The sequence below is a fragment of the Corvus kubaryi genome, unplaced genomic scaffold, assembly GCF_017639235.1.
Source record: "Corvus kubaryi isolate FWS band 111438036 unplaced genomic scaffold, C.kubaryi_AGA036_p1.0 37272, whole genome shotgun sequence".
Lineage (NCBI taxonomy): Eukaryota > Metazoa > Chordata > Aves > Passeriformes > Corvidae > Corvus > Corvus kubaryi.
The window spans coordinates 227,291-248,987 of record NW_024581084.1 but is presented as its reverse complement, the minus strand read 5'-3'; the positions used below and the strand labels follow the sequence as shown (position 1 = coordinate 248,987).

The 21,697-nt window shown below is 38.9% G+C and overlaps 1 protein-coding gene across 3 annotated transcripts in view; it reads right to left on the bottom strand.

Annotated features, from left to right (window-relative positions):
* Window positions 1–21,697, bottom strand: part of HELZ (helicase with zinc finger) — an 84,914-nt gene that overhangs the window by 62,770 nt on the left and 447 nt on the right. For 2 of the 3 annotated variants that reach the window (XM_042025477.1, XM_042025479.1), the window contains exons 2-3: window positions 4,586–4,815; window positions 2,776–2,812 (exon numbers count right to left, since the gene is read on the bottom strand). In XM_042025477.1, the coding sequence (XP_041881411.1) occupies window positions 2,776–2,812; window positions 4,586–4,795 (247 nt within the window). In that variant the 5' untranslated portion in view covers window positions 4,796–4,815. The remainder of the gene's footprint in view (window positions 1–2,775; window positions 2,813–4,585; window positions 4,816–21,697) is intronic. The other variant, XM_042025478.1, reaches the window with a different exon arrangement.

Genomic DNA, 21,697 nt, shown 5'->3' with positions numbered 1-21,697 from the left:
AACAGAAAACTTTCTGAATGCTTCCTAGCACGGGATCAGCAGCGAGCAGTGCCAAACAGACACTTTCCTGAACACTTCCAGCAGGGACAGGATTTATTTCACGATACAGACGTGCTTCAGACAAGCTGGAACAACACTTAATCACATGTATTACCTGTCCAGAAAAGGAAATGCCAGAGTGACTAAAAAGCTTAGCAAGCCTAGCGTGTGAATTGAAAAGAAGGCTGGACAGTTGTTTAAAATTAAGGAATTATAAAATAACTGTTATTGCAGGCAACATCAACATCTGTGTTTATACTGCTACTCATGCAGATGCAAACAGCCCCTGTTAGTGCTAATAGGAATTTCACATTCACCACAACTTCAGGGTTACATTTTAGAAAATTAAATCAAAACTCCTCACTCAACAGACGTTCACGTCGTTAACAGAAATTGCATTAAAGGCTCAATAAAGAAATAGTCCCACAAAACATTTAAATAAAAACAGCTAAGCATCTCTTCAAACTGCAATGGTAACTAAATCCTTTCTTATAAAGTGCCTCAAAAATTAGTCTGAATTCACCACTCTGATAGTACTGACCACATTGCCAAAAATAGAACTTACTTCCCAAATCAGAAGCAGAAGCACCGAAAATAGCTTTAACATGTCTGACAGTTTGCTATTTTAATCTCAAAGATTAAATCTCCAATTATGATATATACCACTATCTGCATAATATCACCAAGCTAAAACATACGGTTGCACATAAAAAGTTGCAACACATTAACCAGTATCTTTTGGGAAAGATTTGTGGAATAATTTAACAGATTTTAAGTTATCATAATTCCTTGTAACACTGCAAGCAGCATACTATAAAGAACATGTATTTCTCCAGCTATTCCAAAATACACTGATCATTCAGGTTAAAATAAAACCATCATAGCTGCGCAATGTGTCAAGTCTTGTAAAAAAGCTTTGCCCATTATAAAAAGCCTGTGAGCAACAAGGAGTGTGAGTATCAAGTAGTCCATGCTAAGGTTGTTTCTTCCCAATACTTCAAACATCAAACTAAAACTAAGACCTTCTGGGATCATAAATGCAGATAGCAGATACTCTAAATGTCAAGGTGCTGGGCTACAATTGATAACCACACATCATGGAGAACCACAACCAAATCATTCATTCGTATATTCATAAAAATATGGTATGTGTGTATATGTGTGTATATATATATATAAACACATACACAACATTTTTATATACATACATAAATATGGCATTAGTAAGTTCAAAAATGTCCTCAGTTTTAGATCTGGAAAAAAATATGTGCAGAATATGCTGGCATGAATAAAGGAAATTAACATTAATCTGGATGCTATTTCTTTGTTAACTAATATACATTTAAAGGCTGGTTTTTCCTACTTAATTTTAAAAAAGAAGATAAGAGATCAGTGGTCCTATTCCACCCACTTCTACGCCTGTCCAGTGAGAGATGACAAGCAGTTACCATGACAGTTCCTTTGAGATACTGATAACTGACACACACACACCAAGATAAACTTCCACAGATAAATGTCACCCCTGTCCCCTATGACAAACCCATCAGAGCTCATCAATGAGAACACTATTCATTAAAAACAGCATTCTCCCTCCTACCTCCTTTAACCATCATTCGGCTTTCCATATGTCTCTCACTTTTATTTGCCATCATGAAAGACAACTCTGAAGTTAGAATATTACACCCCTATAGCATACATCAATAAGGTAAAAGAAATTTTTTAAAACTTTCAGGCTATTTTAAGAATGGTACTGATTAAGCGACATTCAGACTTTTGTAAGTTATTAAACTTTAATTTTACACCTAGAGAAAGCAAGTTTCTTTTTCTTCGTCAATTTTTATGGACCTTTACAAGCAGGCTGCAGAGCCCCACAAATTCCCCAAACTATGACTTGACTATCAGTGAAGACAAACACATTAAAGAAAACCCAAACCAAATTAAAATCCACAAACCCAGAAAGGAACAATTTAAAGATTATCATTGCTAGCATAGGAATGTCAGAAGAGTAGATCACAGTCTGTGTAACAAAACTGCACCTGAAAAAACTTCCTTTAACATTCAGGAGTAGTTAAAGAATTAAAACCGAAAGGTAGGACCTACCCACCTTTTCTTTCCAAATCTAACTGATAAACTGTGTTCCAACACTTTCCAAACTCAGTGAGCTCTCAGTGAATTCTGAATAATTTGCGTTATACATGAACAACAGAGGATTAGGAAAGATGGTTAATTCCTTCAAAAATACCCAAACTGAACAAGGCAGTGAAACATGAAAGGCTCAACTTCATTGTGACATAGGTACATTTGGAAGCTTTAACAAATGTGCATCATCTTGATTTTCTCTGAACTAAGGCCCAAATGCAAACCAAAATATCCACCATGTCCCTGGGAAGAAAGGCAGAACAATCAGCTGTCTTTTTGTCTTTATCTTCATAAGAATCCTGACATTATCAACTCTTCCTACATTTGTGCACTAAAATAACTATTAGCTAAATAGCACCACTGTGCCAAAGACATGTATTTGAGTCCTGGTACGTGAGCAAGAGCTGAAAAATAGTGAGATCTCTCTTTAAGGGAAAAAAAAAAAAAGCAGAAAAAGTATTATAAAGCAGATACATAATTTTAAATAGGAAAAAAAACCGTGTTAGCAAACTAACAAATCTGGGCATCAGTTTTAAAAATTCAGACAACTGACTGCAATTCATAACACTATTTAATAAAAAAAGAAAATAAGCATACCATGCCTACAGTCTTCATCTGCTTGCCCATACTTTTTCTGAAAGGTAAAACATGAAAAGTTTAAAAATAGCATTATTCCAGTTAGCATAAACAACTACATGTTTGAATTACAAGTTTTTTAAAACTTTTTAGAAACCATTACCTTGTCTTTTCCTGGGTGGAACATGTAAAGAACATAAATCACACGTCAATTATAATATAATTAATTCTTAGAATGCTGACTCTTTCTCAAATTCTCAGTTAATTCTTAAAATGCTGACTTTTTCTCAAATTCTCAGCACGGAGACATTTTAAAAGAAGAGCCTGAATGTGCAAAGGTGTATGTTTTATACAACACCTAGGAAAAAAAATAGAAAACTTAACTTTCTAGACACTGTGTGGTTTTTAATCTTGCACTACTATGGATCTGTTGAAATTTTAAGATACGCACATTATTTTATTCTGTCTTTTCAGAAGTGATTTTGAAGATTATTTTGTTTAGAAAACAAGAAGGAAAGTTTGGATTGTTTTCCTCTTTTACTTTTAAGACTTTACATATCTATATAATTCAAGTCTTTAATAGGAAAGTTTTGATTTCAAGTCTTTTTCCAAACTCCCTGCAGACTTACTGCAATAATAGCACTATAATGAACATCCAGATAGGTGTCTCAGAGGATTTTCAAAGAATGGCGTCAGAAATGTATTAAATACTCCAAGCACCAATGTGCCTATTTGCTTATGGAAATAATTTTGAGAGGTCAAGTCTGCGGTAACACAACTTCTATTAGAAAAACCAACCTCAGTTATTTGTGAATCTCTTCCCCTGAGGAGCCATAAGATAGGTCACTTCTTCATTTAAGAGGTTTCCCAATTCTTGTTTTGCACACTGAATAGTCCAATCCAGCTATTTATTTAAAGAATGCTTAAAAACACTCCCTCATCAGATGGGCAAGATTTGTCTTAAAGCTGCCCAGCAAGGTCTTGTGACTTGGCCAAACTTTTTCCACCTGGGATGAAACAGCTCCTACTCAATACATAAAGATTTGGAGTGGATAAGGCCCCTGTAAATCTGTAACAGCATTACAGAAAGGTAAGAAAATGCAGGTTGTAGGCTTATTCTTAAGCACTGTAATGTCCTTTCCCTTAAGAAACTGTAGTTCTGATGCTTTAAAGGAAGGACACGACTTTGGCAATGGGGTCACCTATAATTCAGGGTTATGCTTCTTGCTTTGCATTTACAAACCCTTACAAGACCTGTTTTCACCTTTCCACTAAATAAATATTTGCCAGAGTCTAAAAGTTACATCTTTCACCAGATATGCGCTAGTCTAGCCCTGGAAAGCTGGGATTAAGCATTAAAAAACTAATTTTAGGCATACGCAAATGGAGCTAAAGCAGGTATAAACCAGTTACCTAGATTCTGGCATTTCTTAACTTCATTTTTTGAGTGTTTTTATTTGTGGAAACTTTAACTTCATGCTCTTTAAAGATAAGGTAATTTGGTATGTAATTTAGCATATGTACCCTAAACTTAGCTACTTTGCCTTCCTGGAATATATATATATATATATTTTTTTTTTTTTTTAAATGTTTGAAGTATTTTTCCTTATTTGTTTAGAAAAGTGTGATTGAGACCCAAAGTAAGAGGTTCCAATCCTGAAAAATAAACGGATCAGGGAGAGCTACAAGACAGAAGCCTCACATCATAGCAAGAGGGATTCTGTGGGCAGAGCAACATGCCAAAAATTCTGAGTTGTATTTAAATCTTGACAATACAAGATATTTGACTTTTCTTTCCAGTTCACTAGATACTATAAAGAGTCACACTCACAAGTTGTAAAAAGGAAGCAATTCTATACAGAAGAGTCTCGATTTTGATGCGGTCGATTTCTGCCTGGCAGGGCTCCAGGAGGTGAGCTGGGGGGTACTGGCTGAGGGAAAGGAGAGCCTCTGTGCAATGCTTCACTGCCACTTCATAATCCTGCTGCTTAAGGGATTCACATGCTTGTTCACATGCCTTCTCTGGTCTTCTGTCTGCCATGACTCAGGGACAGAAATCCTAGAGCGGGGGCAGAGGGGACGATAAAATGTTGGTTAGCTGTGGAATGGCACTGAAAACTTGCCAACCAACTTCCATTCCCATCTCAAGGTGCTGTATCACATCCCCCTTGTGCTATGCCAGTCACATTTCCTAAACCAAGCTTCTCACTAACTAATTTCTTCCCAGGCTTTTCTCCATCCCAGCTCTTGGTTTTGATTCTAATTCAAGAAGGTACATAAAGCCCACGATTGATTTTAAGAATGTAAGTAGGGGTTTCAAATTTTAAAGTCAGCATGGATTTAAGCAGAGGCTTTTGGGTCTTCAATGGCAACACAACCTTTGCTTTGGAAGGAACACAACTCATCCCCTAAGTGCTGTCTCTTGAGCCTGCAGCCATGGACTCCACAACACCTTCTCTTCCAAGTACTTCTCACCTACACTCGGGAGGAGGAGGTGCTTCCCCTGGGGAAAGGACAACAGGGAGGACAGGGAAGGATAGGAAAGACCAGGGGGTCAACAGCAAACCAAACGCTTGTGTATTCCTCCTGCTGGTTTAGCTACATTTACAGCTGAGAAAGTCTAGATACCTCTGCCACACCAACACCTTTGTGCAGAACTTCTTAAATAATTTTAAAGTAAATATTTGAGGGGATTGAGATAGTTATAATAGAAATCTGTATACAGACAGACATTATCTGCCAATAAACTAAGACAAATGGTTATCTACATCTGAACCACCAACAGAAGAGCAAAGCACTTCTGTAATCTCTGTCTACATTCTCCCTTCATTGACATAATATTTAAATCCATAATACACATCCCTAGAGACACTGTACTTTAAAGCAGACTTCACAAAAACGGGTTCTGATAACTGAAAGAGGAAAAAAACTAACAGTTCTCATTTTTGCTTTTAGCAAGCAGCATATTGTCAATATTCCTGATTACAGATCAACTATTACAATTCTCTCAAATAACTATTTTTAGTCCACTTTAAAAATTCACTGTTAAAAGCTTCCTTTATACTTGGTATTTTCAGATTTTCAACCGAAAGTAAAGTAACTTCAAGAATTTATCTGGAAGTCAAATAAATGCATTTTCCCCATATGAAAAATAATCCCTGACCCCACTTTTCCCATTAACACATGCCTAAGCCAACATTCAGGAGAAATGTAAACAAGTCTTTTAATACATTGTACAACATAGTGTTCTATGTTTTCCCTTCTATTCTAAATTTCCATTCAGTATCAAAATAATTATATAAAGGAATATTGATTTTTCAAGACATAAACTAGCTTCCCTTTTACAACACTGATATAAAAATTTCTCATATACAACTAAAAAAAAAATCTTCTCTAAAATGAAATAACGTAAGCATGACTATTTCACAGTTATCCTGGTACAAATCTGTGACATGTGTCTCTTTCTTAATAACAGCCTTGTAAAATATTACCTCATTCATCCACATTTTTTTTTCTTCTGCTAAAAATGTGTCTGCATTTTCAAACAGAATAGGAACAGGCAAGTAGGTTTTGCATTTCCATATGAGTAAATTCATTCATGAGGTAATTCTATTAAAGATTCTGCTGGATCACTTAAGCACATATTTTCAACTACATAAATGTTAGGTATTCTTAGGCTGTGTATGCAGGGACCCTTTATAGATGCAACCAAAAATCACACTGGTTTCCACTTCACTACCATTTTAGACCACTGTGTATTTCACAAATCTAGGATCTGCTTCCACGGTGATACAACAGTTAATTGATGCTTTTCTCATGTACATTGTTTTCCTCCTAAGGGACTGAAAATAGAGGACTCCATGAACTCTGCTGTACTTTTGATTTCCTCACTTCCTGGCTGACATATAACCAAAATTCCTTTGACCAAAAGGCTGAGCAGAGCTTCTGTGTGTTTATTCTCAAAGAGCTGACTAAACACAGATTCCATCCTAAGTGACCTGGCCAGTGCAGCTGACAGGCATTTGAAAGCCCTTCTTCCTCCAGCACGGCACCACGTAAAAGACAAAGATGTTCCTTATCATTTGCCTTACGCTGACTAGTTGGATAAATATAGAACTCTTGTGTTCGAGAAGCTGGATTTTACACACCTAGAAGTGGCCACACAATTTCTTTGGTCAATTTGAAGACTCCAGAGTCCCTCAGAGGACATAACTGACCCTGAGCAAAATCCCGTAAATTAAGTGGAAGCAAGAGCAGTAAGGACCAAGCTGTTGGATAACTGAGTCACGCTGATGATATTTCAGGGTGTAAAAAACCCACCAAAATCACAGTGTATGGGACACAGTGATAGATACGGAGCCACTCCAGTGTAATTTGTTTGGAAAAAAATCAAATTATAACAAACAAAACCAGTACGTGGACAACATGTGGAAAATTATGCACTCAGGCTCTCATTTCATTTCAATCCCACCTATGGACGTACATGCAGACTCAAATACGGACATTTATTAGGTCTTTGTGCCATCTACTTCAGATTCCAATCCAGGTGCTCTAGACTGTTCCTTGGAGACACCTGACCTTTCCTGCTGACTTCAGAAACTATTGTTCCTAGTTTTGGTACCCTGTATCAGCAACTGAAACTTGTGAACATGAATTACAACCACCATTTCTTAAAATCTAGTCTGTTGAAGTACCTGACTTGCCTACATTTAAAATCATTCAGAGCAGTTCCTAAGTCCCAGCAGGACTGGGAAAAGTGACTGCCCCTCTGCTGGGCACTGCTGATGCCTCACCACAAGGCCAGTGTCCAGTTCTGGGCTCCTCCCCTCAAGAAGGGCACTGAGGGGCTCATTTGAGCCCAGAGAGGGGAACAGAGCTGGGGAAGGGTCTAGAGCACCAGTGTGATCAGGAGCAGCTGAGGGAGTTGTTGGGGCTCAGCCTGGAGAAAAGGAGGCTAAGGGGGGACCTTCTCAATCCCTGCAATTGTCTGAAAGGAGGTTGTGGCCAGGTGGGAGTCTGGCTGTGCTCCCTGAGAAGAAGTGACAGGACAAGTGGAAATGGCCTCAAGCTGCACCAAGAGAGGTTTAGGTTGGATCTGAGGAAAAATTCCTTCACTGGAAGAGTGGCTAAGCATTGGAATGGGCTACCCAGGAAGTGATGGAGTCACCATCCCTGGAAGTGCTCAAAAACAAGTGCACTTCACAATCTGGTTTAGTTGGCACAGTGGTATTTTGTCAAAGGTTGGACTCAACCTTCGAGGCCGTTTCCAATCTTAAAGTATTCACAGAATCATTAACAGCCAAGGCGTGAAGGCACTTGTTAAAAGAAATTTATTTTCAGTTCTACAAATCTTTATTTTCAAGATTTCAAGCATAAAACTGGAATTTCTACGTTCAGTCTAAGAGTAGGATTTATTACAGATTAGAATTGAAAGCTGAAGTGTCACAAGGTCTGTGCTATACTCCCAACTCTCTTTGCAAAACTTATGAGCTTCACTTCTGTCTGCAAAACTGAAATTAAAATACTAAACATGTAACAGGACAAACGTCATGATTATTCATTTTCTCAAAGAGACCTGGAAAACCACATGCCAAAAGAGTTCAAAATTCAATTTTGAGAAATAACTTATCCTATAGTGAAGTTTAATACATCTTCAAAATATTGAAGAACCAGTAAACAGGCATATTCCCACTAGCTGAAGTTGCATATCTGAAACAGGGGGACTTCCCTAAGAAATTATATATATAAATATATAATCTGGCATCATACTTTGTACCTCAAAAAACTCCTGCCCTTAAGTAGAAGAGAACTTACTGAACTTGCATTTCTTTGAAGGCCAATTTGTACTCAGCTTGTCTTCCACAAAATATTGTTTCAAAGACCTGGTTAGTTCCAACTGGTGTTACTTAAACCTCAGTGGTTTTTACAACTAAGCATGACAATTTTTCCCCCCCTACGACTAATGATTTTCAGGCTCAATATTCCTAATGAGTATTCCACCTTCTTGCCAAAGGGCTTTTGTAAACAAATACAGAAAGAGTAACTAAAATTTAATCTCCAAATAAAGCTGCACATTTCCCCTCCAGAAGTGCAGAGGGGGCTGGGAAAGGCAGAAGGGACAGCTTGAGGAGGAAGAGTGATAAACAACGTGATCTACACAGTCATTTATTTCCAAGTAAACACTACGCCTGCTTGGTGCACAGGAGGCTCTGAAGAGCTACTCCACAGTCTGATGAGTCCAACTTCAAATTAAAATCTATGTAGGAGGAGAGAACATCATGAACTAAAATTCTAGTGTTTCACAGCAGTTTTACTCATGACTGTGCACTTCCATGCTCCACAGCTTACTGATGTGTTTTATGGAATCAAAGGGTCCATGCACTAAGATAATGATAAGTTAAAGCATGTGATGGTTCCTAAAAAAATTTCAAACAGATGCTTTTTCAATTCACTGTAAAGCATCTAGCCAGATAACTCTCGCTGTACTTCATAAACAAACAGATTAGAGGGCACAATGCTGTTCCTATTAATGTTACTGGCAAAATTCCCAATGTCTGCCAAGACAGAAGGATCAGATCCAAGGTCTCGCATGCCAAGCTGACAAACAGTAGACAAGTCAGTAAATATTTGCATATTTTAACCAAACATTAACATCTCTTGTAAAGATTTATGCTAAAGCAATGATGTTCAACTTGCAGTCCTACAGTGAGACTGGTAGGGATTTACTGTCAATTGAATTTACTTCAAGAGCCACATCCTGGGAATCACAGAGTGAAGCAAATGAATGAGACCCATTGCCATGGGGAATGTGCAGGGGAAGAGCCTCTCCAGCTGCCTCCCATTACAATCCATAACCCTTCAAACAGCTCTGCTGAGAGAAATAAGCACAAAATATTCCTTGCCAAAGCCATTCAGCCATGTCCTCCTGTTAGCAGCCTCCTGTCCTGCAGGAAAGGAGAGGAGGAGATAGATTTGCCCTTCCATTGCCTATTGGAGTCAAGCTGGTGCAGGCTCTGAGAGCAGGGCAGAATGAATTCCACTCATCCTGCCCCTCTCTACAGAAATGCAAGCACTCTGTTTCCCAACCCTTTGGGATTTTTCAGCCCATCTCACAGACTGGCCACCAAACTGGACAGAAGTTTTAAACATGTAATAAATTCAGGCAATACTCAAGAAAAGACAGCTGGTTTATCAGAACTTCCCAGCAATTCCTTTTAAGAGCAGTAAGAGACCTACTGGATTTATTTACGAGACTGGTTGCTCTGTCCTTCCTCAGTAAGTTCTGAGCTTCAAGTCAATTGGAACTGAATTTCCCAGAAGTCTGAAGGGTCTCGAAGATGCTGCAGGTTTCATGAAAAATGTGTAACAAGACAGATAACAGACCCAGGGAAAGGTTAAGTTATAACTCAGCCTCTTACTGATACCAAGACATCAGTTACCTATCAATTACTGCCATGTGCTGCTATTTACCATCAAGAGCTGTAGCAAAGCATCACTCACCAGTGAAAGGAAAGCCTTATTTATTTTTCTTGCCCATAACAGTCAATGCTATAGGCTGCATTCATCAGCTTAACTGCTCCATGCAGTTGCTCCATGATCCATCCAACAGTCTCCAGGTTTCACTAAAGCAGAGTTTCCAAAGTTTTTAGACTACAGACCCAAGCAGTACACATCCCATCCCTTTCACAAAGTTATTACTGGTAAACTGAGATGTAAGCTATTCACACATTAAGGGCTCAAAAATTTGTTATTTCCATAATGTATACAAGTAATATTTGAGAAGTCACAAAGTTGGTATGGCTACAATCCCTGTGATTAATAGTTTCCCTCTCACTCAAAATTATCAAGCAAAAAGTGACAAGATACTTTAGTTTATATAGGTATGGAAAGATGTGGGTTTTAATCTGAATTAATATCTTGAATATATGACACAATAAAAAAGTTAGCTACTGTGAACATGCCAACATAATAGTTAAAAATCAGGGGCCACTGAAATTCAACTATCAAAACTCTGCAAACAAACCGCATTTGCCAGTCCACAAACTAAAATAAGAAATAGTACATCTGTCCACTGTTGAATCATATTATAGAATTGCTCTGGCATCTCTTGTGATCCCATCTTAAGGCATGCTTCCATCTCTAGATGTCAATTGGTTTTGTATTATTACCAAATACCACTAAAATACCTTTATATCAGTAAAATAAAATTAAATATCCATTTATTTTCCTTATCTATTGTGGTAAAATAACCCCATCTTTGCCTTGAGATGAAAAAATAAAATAAAAACCCAAAACCACTTTATTCAAGCCTCCAGGATGGAATAAAATAGAGCTGCACAAAATACAGAAGTGACTTACAGACACATACAGAAAAAAAAAGTGCTGTCCTAATGTCATGACCTACACATCATAAATAATCCCAGTCTAAAAAATCATTTAATAAAATGAGAGTAGATCATGATAGTGCACTGTACCAATGTAACAGAGAGGAAAAGGATGGTGCATCTTTCATACACAGGGTGCAAAAAAGAATTATATGAAAGGTGCTTTTAGCTTTTTTTCTTTCAAGAAAAATATAACAGCAAAGATCTTACACACTCATTTATTGCAATTATGGCTGAAGTCCGTAATAGCAGCTAAGGAGTTTTCAGAAATGCACTGCACACCTTACAGAACAAATACAAAAGCCTCCACCCTTGAGAGAGGACAATCTAATCAGTTTTCTGAAATAACTGAATTACTTTGGCTAATGTTGTACAACTCCAGGCAAAATGACCCTACTTTCAATTACAAAAATGATGTTAAATCTGAAATGGAGCATACCGAATGAGGCAAGCACATTTCAAGGTTTTATTCTATATCATAACAGCAGCAAGAATCCTGCTCCAATGCCTCTGAGGAACATGATATGCCTGTTTGGGGAAGGGAAAAAGGGGAGAGGAGAGGTTCATGATGCCCTCGACCACTAAATGCTTAGACTATCCTTTCACATTGAAAAATCAAAGACAGCACCATAAATTAGGAGGACAAGTGATCTCTGGCCACATAAATGGAGCTCTGAGTCTGCTCCTGTGAACCTAAAGTATAGAATAAACACAACCACGTTTCTTGAAAAGGAAACGAGAGCCGTGCGTGGTTTATCATTCACATAACGACAGAGGCAACTGAGATTAAGAGCAAATGCCTTCTGCATCTGGTTCCTCTGCAGGCTTTAAACCACTTTACATACATCACAGACAGTAACAAGTTACATTTTTTTGCATGCCAGTTATGACTTCAGTACAGACTACTAAGTGATTATTAACACTTTATTACCTTTACTAATCTGTTTTATTTTCATTTTGGAAATGGCAGCAAAAGGACAATCTGTGCAGCCAGCAGCAGCAACACTCAGACATGGACAGACTGGCTATCTTTGGCTCAAAATCTAGAAATAACTCATGGCCTCAGCACTTGCAACCACCCCATCCACCACATCCCTAATACCTTCACATCCTGCCTTTAAAATGATCCTTTTTCACACAGATGTCTGGAAACATCACCTGTCCTGACGGAACTAAGCAAAATACCTGGCAAGTCAAAGCACAGCATCTACATGATGTGTGCTGGTGTTGTCTGAAAGCCATCCACAGCCAACAGATACAAGGTTCCTGGTTACACAAAGCAAATATATACATACATATTGCATTCATTAACTTCACAGAACAAATACTAGCTTGTAAAGTTCGATAGTCTGAGGTTGTGTGAGGACAAAAGCATCTGTACAAGCTTATGTTGGCCTTCTGTGTGTCTGCATTATTATGATATTGCCTCTAACTGCGTTAGTCACAGAGTACATTTTCCAAGGGCTACCTGGCGGAATGAGCAGGCAGAACAAGGGCTGCTGCTTAACGGACATCCAGTGAAATACTTCAGCACAGGGCTTGAGGCCTTATTTACTGTGTGTTACTCAAATCTTGTTGTAAAGACAGCATTTGAATGTTTTCACTAACTCTTCAATGATGTCTACAATACTGTGACAGACCACTTTACAAAAATTAAGAAAATATCTTTATCATTCTGACAACATTCCCATTTTCAAAGAATTAAGATAAGAACACACAAGGCCAAAGTTTCTATAAACTTCTTATATTCACATTAAGAGATCTAGAAGTGATTTTTCCCCATTATGCTCTGCCTGTACTCTACAGTCCTTTAACATGACCAACGCAGAGCACTCAGTGTCTGCAGAGTGACTTAGGAGTATCCAGCATTTCTCTACATCACAACATGAGAAAATCATTAGAAATACAGAAAATTAAGTGTAGCAAAGATGGGGCTTAAGTAGGATTTGCCTTCTCCTTTTTTGCTATTCCCTGCTCCATTTCAGAAACACTTTCTAATTTATGCAGATAGCAAAACTGTATTCCAACAAACAAGTGTATTAGCATTATAAAATAAATCATATGTACACTGCACAGCCTCCCTTCTATTTCTTTCGAATACTAATATTTTTCAATCTCCTTCTCCTCATTCAACCACCCCCATCTCTACATTTATTGTACGTAATTCTGCAAAAATCTGCATTTTGCACCTTCTGTTTAAATCCAGTCGCTGCTTCCTCTGTGCTGCAGGAAGGTAGAGCTGGGAGGAAAGAGGACCTTGGTATCAGGAGAACAGAAAGAGAATTTTCTGTGCTCTCGTTTTTATCCAAAATCACACCGGGGGGAACACAGGAGCCCTAGCCTTCAAATTACAGAGAAATCCTGTTTAGCTGAGGCTGAAGCATATTCATTGCAGGGATTATCTTCTACATTTGTACTTAATGCTGATTTGACCAACCCTGAGAGGATTTTCACAAGGTTGATCACAAGTATATCCTTGGCAGAAACACTATACAATAACGCAACTCAACTTTTCACAAAGCAGCACTATAGGTGATTAGATTATTTCTTTTCTAATTTATCATGAACACAAGAAGAAAATATTTTGCCCAATTTCTAGAAAAGATGGAATCATGTTGGCAGAATCTTCCTCTCCTCCACAGCACCCAAAAAGTCAGACTATGAAAGACACCTACCATGGGAAATTTCAACCCAAATAATTAAAATCTGGCAAGCAATAACCAAGTGACATGAGAAGTATGTCATAGTAAGCACCAGGTAACATAATAATAGGTGGTGCTTCTGCCCCACCTAAAGTTTTTGGCTCCTTCATAGAAAATCATTACTTAAACAATCTTTCATAATGACTGATTAACAACAGCAGTTTGTATTCCATATACCTCTATGTTCACACTGCTTTTTGAGAATAGAGTTTCTCACACTTACCCAAGATGAGGGCATTTCAATTGGAATATTGTCCCATGGTTACCATCTTATCCCCATAACAACATCACCAATCACTTACTTTAAAAAAATGCATTAGAAAAGTAATTTAATCTTTGCTTCTCTTAATGAAATTTGCCAGAGAAAAACAAAGGGAAGAATCAGCACTGCACGACCAGCAAGCTCTCCATGAAGCAGCACCAACCTAGTGGACTCAAAACTCAAACACACTTTGCAGAATATCCATATTCTAAAAGCTGGTTTAAACATCACAATCCACAGCTTTCTAAACTATAGCTCACTTGTGGCAGAACCTCTTTCCTCAACACTTGAATAACAGAACACAGCCTTGTTCCTGTCTCTGCGCTAGTGTTTAGCAATAATTTTGACCAAAAACTGAACACCACTCATCTTAAGGACTTACCGAGTCCTGCAATTCCCAATACTATTCTCCACTGAGTCACAAGGTAGTGCCAGAAGTCCTCTCTGAGAAATGTCTGCTCTATGATATAGTCACATCTGTGTCGATATGACTAAACATGTGTCACCTCATTTTCAAAATGCCAAGAAAGTGCCAAACTGTGTTCCCAAGGAATGCAAAGGGGAGTCAAAGAAGATTCCCAAGCATCATTTCAACACAGGACACGTACCACTATATTTACAAATATGTTTCAGGAGTTTAAATGCAAAAACATGTCACAAAGTTTTCCAGTGCTCACGGAACCTGCCGCTCATGCAGCACTCTCTGCAGAGAGCACCTGACCATCATTCATTTACCAAAATCACCGATTTAATCAGTCTCAGAGACAGAATCAAAATTAGCAGTTCCTAACTCTCAGTCTCATGTTCCATTCACAGCTTCATCTAATACAGCTGTATTTGGATTTCGGAAATAAAAGTGTTTTTAAACTAGGAAATTATTTATCACAGCATATTCCCATTTCAGAAGCCCCATGCAAACTCTTCCCCACCCCCAGCAGCTCCAAAGCTCCGTGCTCAATCCACATTTTCTCTTCTTAACAGGATATTGTAGCAATGCTGAAACAGTGTTCCCTCAAATGTCAAACTTTCATTTTCACCCAAGAACTTTCTCCACTCCTGAAATGACCTGATACTGCAAGGCAACACCCTCCTGGGAGCAGATCTACCTGAAGAGCACAGCTTTGATCCCGAAGGCAACTGCAGATGCTACAGATATCTATCACAGTTTTAAAGTTGGATAAATGGGAAAAAAAAAAAAAAGCCCCAAGTTCATTTGCTGTTTGAGATGCAAAATATGAATCACTCTTTCAATCCATTCAAAAGGCAAAAGATTGTAAAAAGTCTTCCTGCTGAATATCAGGTACATTGCACAGGTCACAAACCAAGCACAGGAATCAGCCAGAACATTGCGGCACAAAACAGGAAAATTTTCTTTCAATATACATCAGCCTTCATTACAGCTTTATAATGAACTTTAATTTATTATAGTAGTGAATAATACTGTGACTGAGTTTTTTGTTACGCATTTACACAGTGCTTAGCACAAAAGGGTCCTACCGTAACAGATTTAATAACACAATCATGCCGCCCACAGATCCTCCAAACACATCTTTCCCCAAACCATGCCTATTATGTAACTGTACAGGGTATTTTTGTGAGCAGTTTTGAAAGTTCAAAGCAGTAACTAACCCTCCACCTCTAAAAACTGCTATCTTTGTTGTAAATAACCTTTGAAATTCATTTTTATATGACCGTGCTTCAAATAGTTCAGCATAATATAGCTAAGCCTGGTTTGGGGAGTTGTCTTCTAACTCTTTATTTTAATTACATTAACCTTTCTGCATATGGATGATGCTTTTATAACATCCCTGTTTCCTCTCCTCAAATGCCTGACCGTGGTAGTACCAACAGGTTCAATTTTTAGACTCTTTCAAGAAGAGAATATGGATTCCCAAGTTCTCCCTTCATAGCAAACCCTACGAGCAACACCACAACGTGCATCCAGAACACGTTTCCCAATGGAACTCACTCTGCTCATTCCTTTTGAAACGAACATTAGCGATTCAGTCACGTATTTGAAACCCCACTCAAAGAACTGCATCAGCAGGAATGAGTAATGATCCTGCTGTGGTTAACGGCATAATCCTGACAAAACTTGGGAAGCAGAGGAGCGGTGTCTAGCCCAGCCAAACAAATATAAACAAAGCTACAGCCAAGTAGTATTGGTCACTTCAAACAACAAAACAAATGTCCTGCACCATTCCAAATGTGAGTGTCTCAAGATATGGCCAGAGCACAGTTACCTCAAAACCATTTGCACAAACAACTATAATCAAAAACATCACTGGAATAAAAGACCCACAGCACTGCGTTAGCATAGATTCCAAAGTATGCAAAAAACATTCCCCTTAACGACCTCCCTGTGTAGATAATGAGAGAAATCCAAATAATCCTGGCTCCCAAGATAGCAGAGGAGCAGATGCAAGGCAGCTATCGTGGCTGACCCAACAGTATTTGGGAATCCCAGCTGATGGGGAATTTAGTTGAGACCTGTGAAGGAACATTACTGGGAACAGAGGCCAACTACCCATTCCGGTCCCCCCAGTATCACCCCAGGACAAAATGAAATTTTCACTTAAAAAAATACAGACGACCTTACATTAAGTGAAAAGATATATAGCGAAGAAGCGTTATTGTATATACTGCCAAAACCACTCCACTTTCCATTTGTGGCATTTTCCATTTATGACATCCACAAAGATTTGTTACCTTCTTGGTTTGCTGAACCACTAAACATTCTCCAGCAAATTAAACACTCGTGCCGCATTACTAACAACCAAGATTCTCAAGAACAGCTCATGTTACAGATTTCCCTCTTGCCAATGAGGTCTGAAGGGCTATGAAAGACCTTTTAAGCATATGTAAGCACCGTAGTTTTTTGTGTTTTGATGAATACAGTATTTTTGCTATATATAACTACGGGGGAAAAAAAAAACACTGTGAAATTCACAGACTGAAAGATCATTTCTAAGTAACACTTACCCTAACTACCATAAAACCAGCTCAGACGAGTCCACACAGTGCTCACATTTCTATCCTTCACTTCCTGCCGCTCCAACATTCAAAATTTCATACCGACCACAAACCTACTGTTCTTTTTCCTCCAATATTTCATTACAGCTCCGAGAATCACTAGTCTTGCTACTGCTTACAAACAGCAGAGAGCATGACAGTTGTTTCGCCAAACCATATATAAGCCAAAGATTCAAAACATTCACCTCAGACACACCATTCTGCAGGCAAGTGGTATTTCCCAGGACTAACAGCAACAAATGGCACAACAGCTCACAGTCACATCTCCAAAACATGTTTCTATATAACATCACCTACAAAACCTCTTGCTACCAGCTCAGCAGTACTGTGTATCCACTGCTTCTTGGAAAACCTACATAGTCCAGTGCTATTAATTCTAAATTACCTTCCTGCTAAGGTTCAAGCCTTCTAACATCTGACAAAGACTCCATGCCACTCAGAAAATCTGATAGTTTGTGCTCATTCGGAAGCAGGATGGGGTCACAGTCACCACTCAAACTTTGTAGCCACAAAATGGAACCTCTCAGTGTAGTAAAATTACATTTAAGGAGGAAAAAGATTGAAATCTATGATTTCTTATCTGGCTTTCCTGTAATAAGGCTGTAATTTGGTGTCATGGAGGACTCTGAGAAAAGACTGGATAAATAACCAGTACATTTCTAATTTACAACAATGAATTTGCATATAAAATTATAGAGGAATATTTGGGTATTACGTTATAGCCACATGAAGTATCATTTAACTTCAACTGGCAGTGCGATAGAAATGCAACAGAGAAACAAATTCTCACCCATGGGTAATTACTATCTCCCTGCTTAAATTCCCAATCCCTTCTTTTCCTACAGTAATATTCACTTTTCTGTGTTTCTCAAACATGAGCAATTGCTTCTGTTTGAAGCCTCATGTTGTAAATATTCGTGTGAAGAGAAAAGCTCAGTAAGCAAGACTGTTTTGGAATAAGGAACCTGAGTCACATATCAGTGTCACCATAATGAAATCCCCAGAAACTGGTCTGTTCCTGTGGAGCAGTCTCTGACCTTGCAGACTCCAAACTTCCCTGTCTACGTAGTTATTTCCTCCCACCCCAAAACATTTGGGGCAAACAAATGTTTATTTTCCCAGTCAGTATCTCCAGAAGACCAAGCATTCCTTCAGATTTTTTTTTTAATTCCATACCAATGCTGGGTGGAAACTTTTGAAAAAACAATCTCTTTTTGAAACATTCTCTCTTCCTTGTTGAAAAAGAATGGCAGTCACAGAAGTTCACACAAAGGGGAGGAAGAAATCCAACATATGAAGTACCAAGTCTTTAAATATATGTCATGGATACATATAAACACAAGTGCTGTCTTGCTGCCAAAGGCCATGGAAGAGATAGCAAGACAAACAAGAACGAAAAAGGAAGGTCTTGTTTGTTCTGATAATCTAACTCACAATCCTTTCATTTATGGGGGAAAAAATACATGTACCATGTAGTGAAAATGAAATTTTGCCACAGCATCTCAGCAAGGAGCGAGGAAGAATTCAACAGCTGCAATACGAGCAGGAGGAAGTGTCGGGATTACAAAATTCGGAATTCCCCCCCCCCCCCACAATGAGCCACTGGCAGCACTGCACAGAGGGGAACACTGGGGATCTGCTTCCTTCCAGGAAGAAAGCTTCGGCACTGCCAGGAGAAAAGTCAGGACAGGACTGAGGCTCACTAGGATTCTTGGCCTACTGATCCCCCAGGCAGGGGAATTCCAGCTGTCCAACCACTCTATCCCCTAAGCTAGAGCAGCATGACACCATCCTTCCTTCTCCATCTCCAAGCCAGCTCCCACGACTTTCCCCAGTTACTCAGGCTGTACACAGGGGATGGATTTAAATTATTACCAAAGACTTTTCTAATTTAGATTTCACTCCTGCTACCAGACCTGTGAGGTCCCACTGACCTCAGGAGGGGATGCCAGTGAGGTGAGAGATTCAAGGGCTTTAATAATCTGAATTGCTCCAGCAATTGTTTCTGCCATTACTAAAACGAAAACACCAAGAATAATGTTCAGTAGCAAATATAAGATGGTAATAAATAACAAATAAGAAGAAAAATAAACCAACACACTGAAAGTCAGAAAGAATATCCAGCTATAAATGCAAAGGGGATTTTACTAATAAAAATAATTGCCAACAATGGAGAAAATATTTCATCAGATTATTGAATTAACAGAGTTGAAAAACATCAGTAATATTACTTCCCAGCTCCTACATGGGCTCTTTCATCCGTATCAGGACTCCTTACCAGTCAGTAAAATTCACTATCCCTATTTTAAATTCCTTCAAAAGGAAGCACAAACAGGTGAAGTGATTTGCATCAGGCTGTCCCCATCTCTCAAGCATTAGACCTGTACCATACCCACCTGTGAATATCACCTCAAGCTTTCCAGACACTCTGACTTACATTTTTTAACATGAGAATTTCTCTATGAATCAACCTTTGAGTAGAAGCTCTCTCCCACACATAGCCCTTCTTCTACAACCAGATCTACTCATGCTGATCCCAAAGCCCAGGAGGAACTTCTCCAAAACCACTGAGATTTCACAAAGGAAAAGAATCCTCCATGACAGATCAAGAAGCAGAACTGGGACAAATCAGAGAATAAGACGCTGCTTCCACATCTCCCTTCAAGTTTTAGTCTGATGGGAAGAGGTAAAACAACCCCCCAAACAAGCAAACAAAGAAATCCCAAAATAAAATTAAAAAAAACAAAACAAAAACAAAACAAACAAAAACAAACAAAAACAAAACAAAAAAAGCCAGCGGTTAGAGGTTACAACCCTTCAAGTCTTCAAGCCATGACTTTAACAAGCCTCTTCCACAGAAAAATTCATCTGGCTCACCTAAAAAGGCATAGTGTCTGTATGAATTAAAAGAGGGAAAATACACACTGTACATTTCAGAAGTCCAACAAAATCACAAAGCTGAAGAGTGATAAAGGAAATGTGATTTCAGCCAGGAACAATAAAGAAGTAATTTCTGCTTTCAGAACAAATTACAAAAAGAACTCTTATTTATCAGTAATAACACATAAAATGTCCCTTCACTTACCAATAAAGAAAAACTGCTCTGCTAATTAAAGTTCAACAAAAAAAAGCTTAACTCAGCTTCCATCACTCACAATTTCTGCGCTGTAGAAGCCAAGCCTACCAAAGTCTGATTCCCTGTTTGCACCCCAAGGACGTGGAGGGAATGTGGTGGCCCCTTGTACACTTTCCCCTCCTCTAAGTTTGAACTGAATGTTCAAAATCAGTTCCTCCCTGTAGACCTGCCCAGCACCCCCAGACTATCCCCATCACAAAAGCTTTATCATTAAAAAAAAAAAAGAGAGAGTTTTCATTCACAATCTGCTATGGCTCAAACGTACTGAAACAACTGAATTAAACACACATTATTTTAAAGCCTCTCTGTTCTGCCTATCAGTCTTGGAAAATAATACAAACTTCCCAAGTATTATTTGCTTATTTTTTTATTTTTTATAAAGGAACATGTCTTTTCTTATATAAATAATGGCAGGTGATGCATTTTATCCTTTGCCTTGCTTCAATTACACTATTTATTAGGAACAACAACATTAGACGATGTCAACAATCCAAGCCACCCCAAGAGGACCAGCCACGGTGATACACTCAATCTGTCAATGGGGATATCCAATTTCAGGGTATATTTCTGTCTCACAACTGAATTCTTTCATTTTTTCAATGAAAAGTGAAATGTGTTATTTTAAAACTTCCTCTCAAGCTTGCTGTACCTTTGATAATGCAAAAATCCTATTACCTTGTTAACTCTTACTCATTTTCTCATTAACTGGGAAGCAGCCTTGCAATTATTTCCCTGCAGTTATTTCTTAATTTCCATCAATGATATGTTTAATCATATTACTCTAATCAAAAAACAATTGCCTAACAAAGCGCTGAAGCCAAAACAACTGCACTCCCTTGGAAATTTAACAAAAGGACACGTCCCACCACAGGAGGGGTAACACAGATCCTTCTCCTGCCTGGGGATTTGCCCTAAAAATACATATATAAGTGTCTGCTGGAAGGACTGTGTTGCAATGTGCAGTGGAAGCTCTCCTGTTCTCAGTTTCAGAGCTGTTCCAGGGTATAAAAGCTGCTCTCAGGACCTGTGTTAAACCTCTCCACTCCACTCTCCCTGCCTAAGTCTCCTGCAGAAAACAAAAACATAAGCTCATCTGCCCACCCTTCAACCGCTCCGAGGGGGTAATTTTACAACAGTTGTTAAATTCTTCCAATTTATTTTTCCATCCCTCCACAAACCCTACCTACCCCATTTTTTTCACTTCTATTTCACCATTATTATTTCCCGGCCGTCTCTCCCGTCCCCTCCCGCCCCGCCCGGTACAAAAACAAAGCTGCCTCCCACCCCCCCTGCATCCCCCCGAGAGCACCCCCCGCTTGTGCGAGGCATGCCCGGCTCTCCGGGCCGGCCCCTCGGCCCGGCCGGGCGCGGGGCCGCTCCGCCCGCCCGCGGGCCCTGGGGAGCGCGGCGGCGCCGGGGTCCGGCC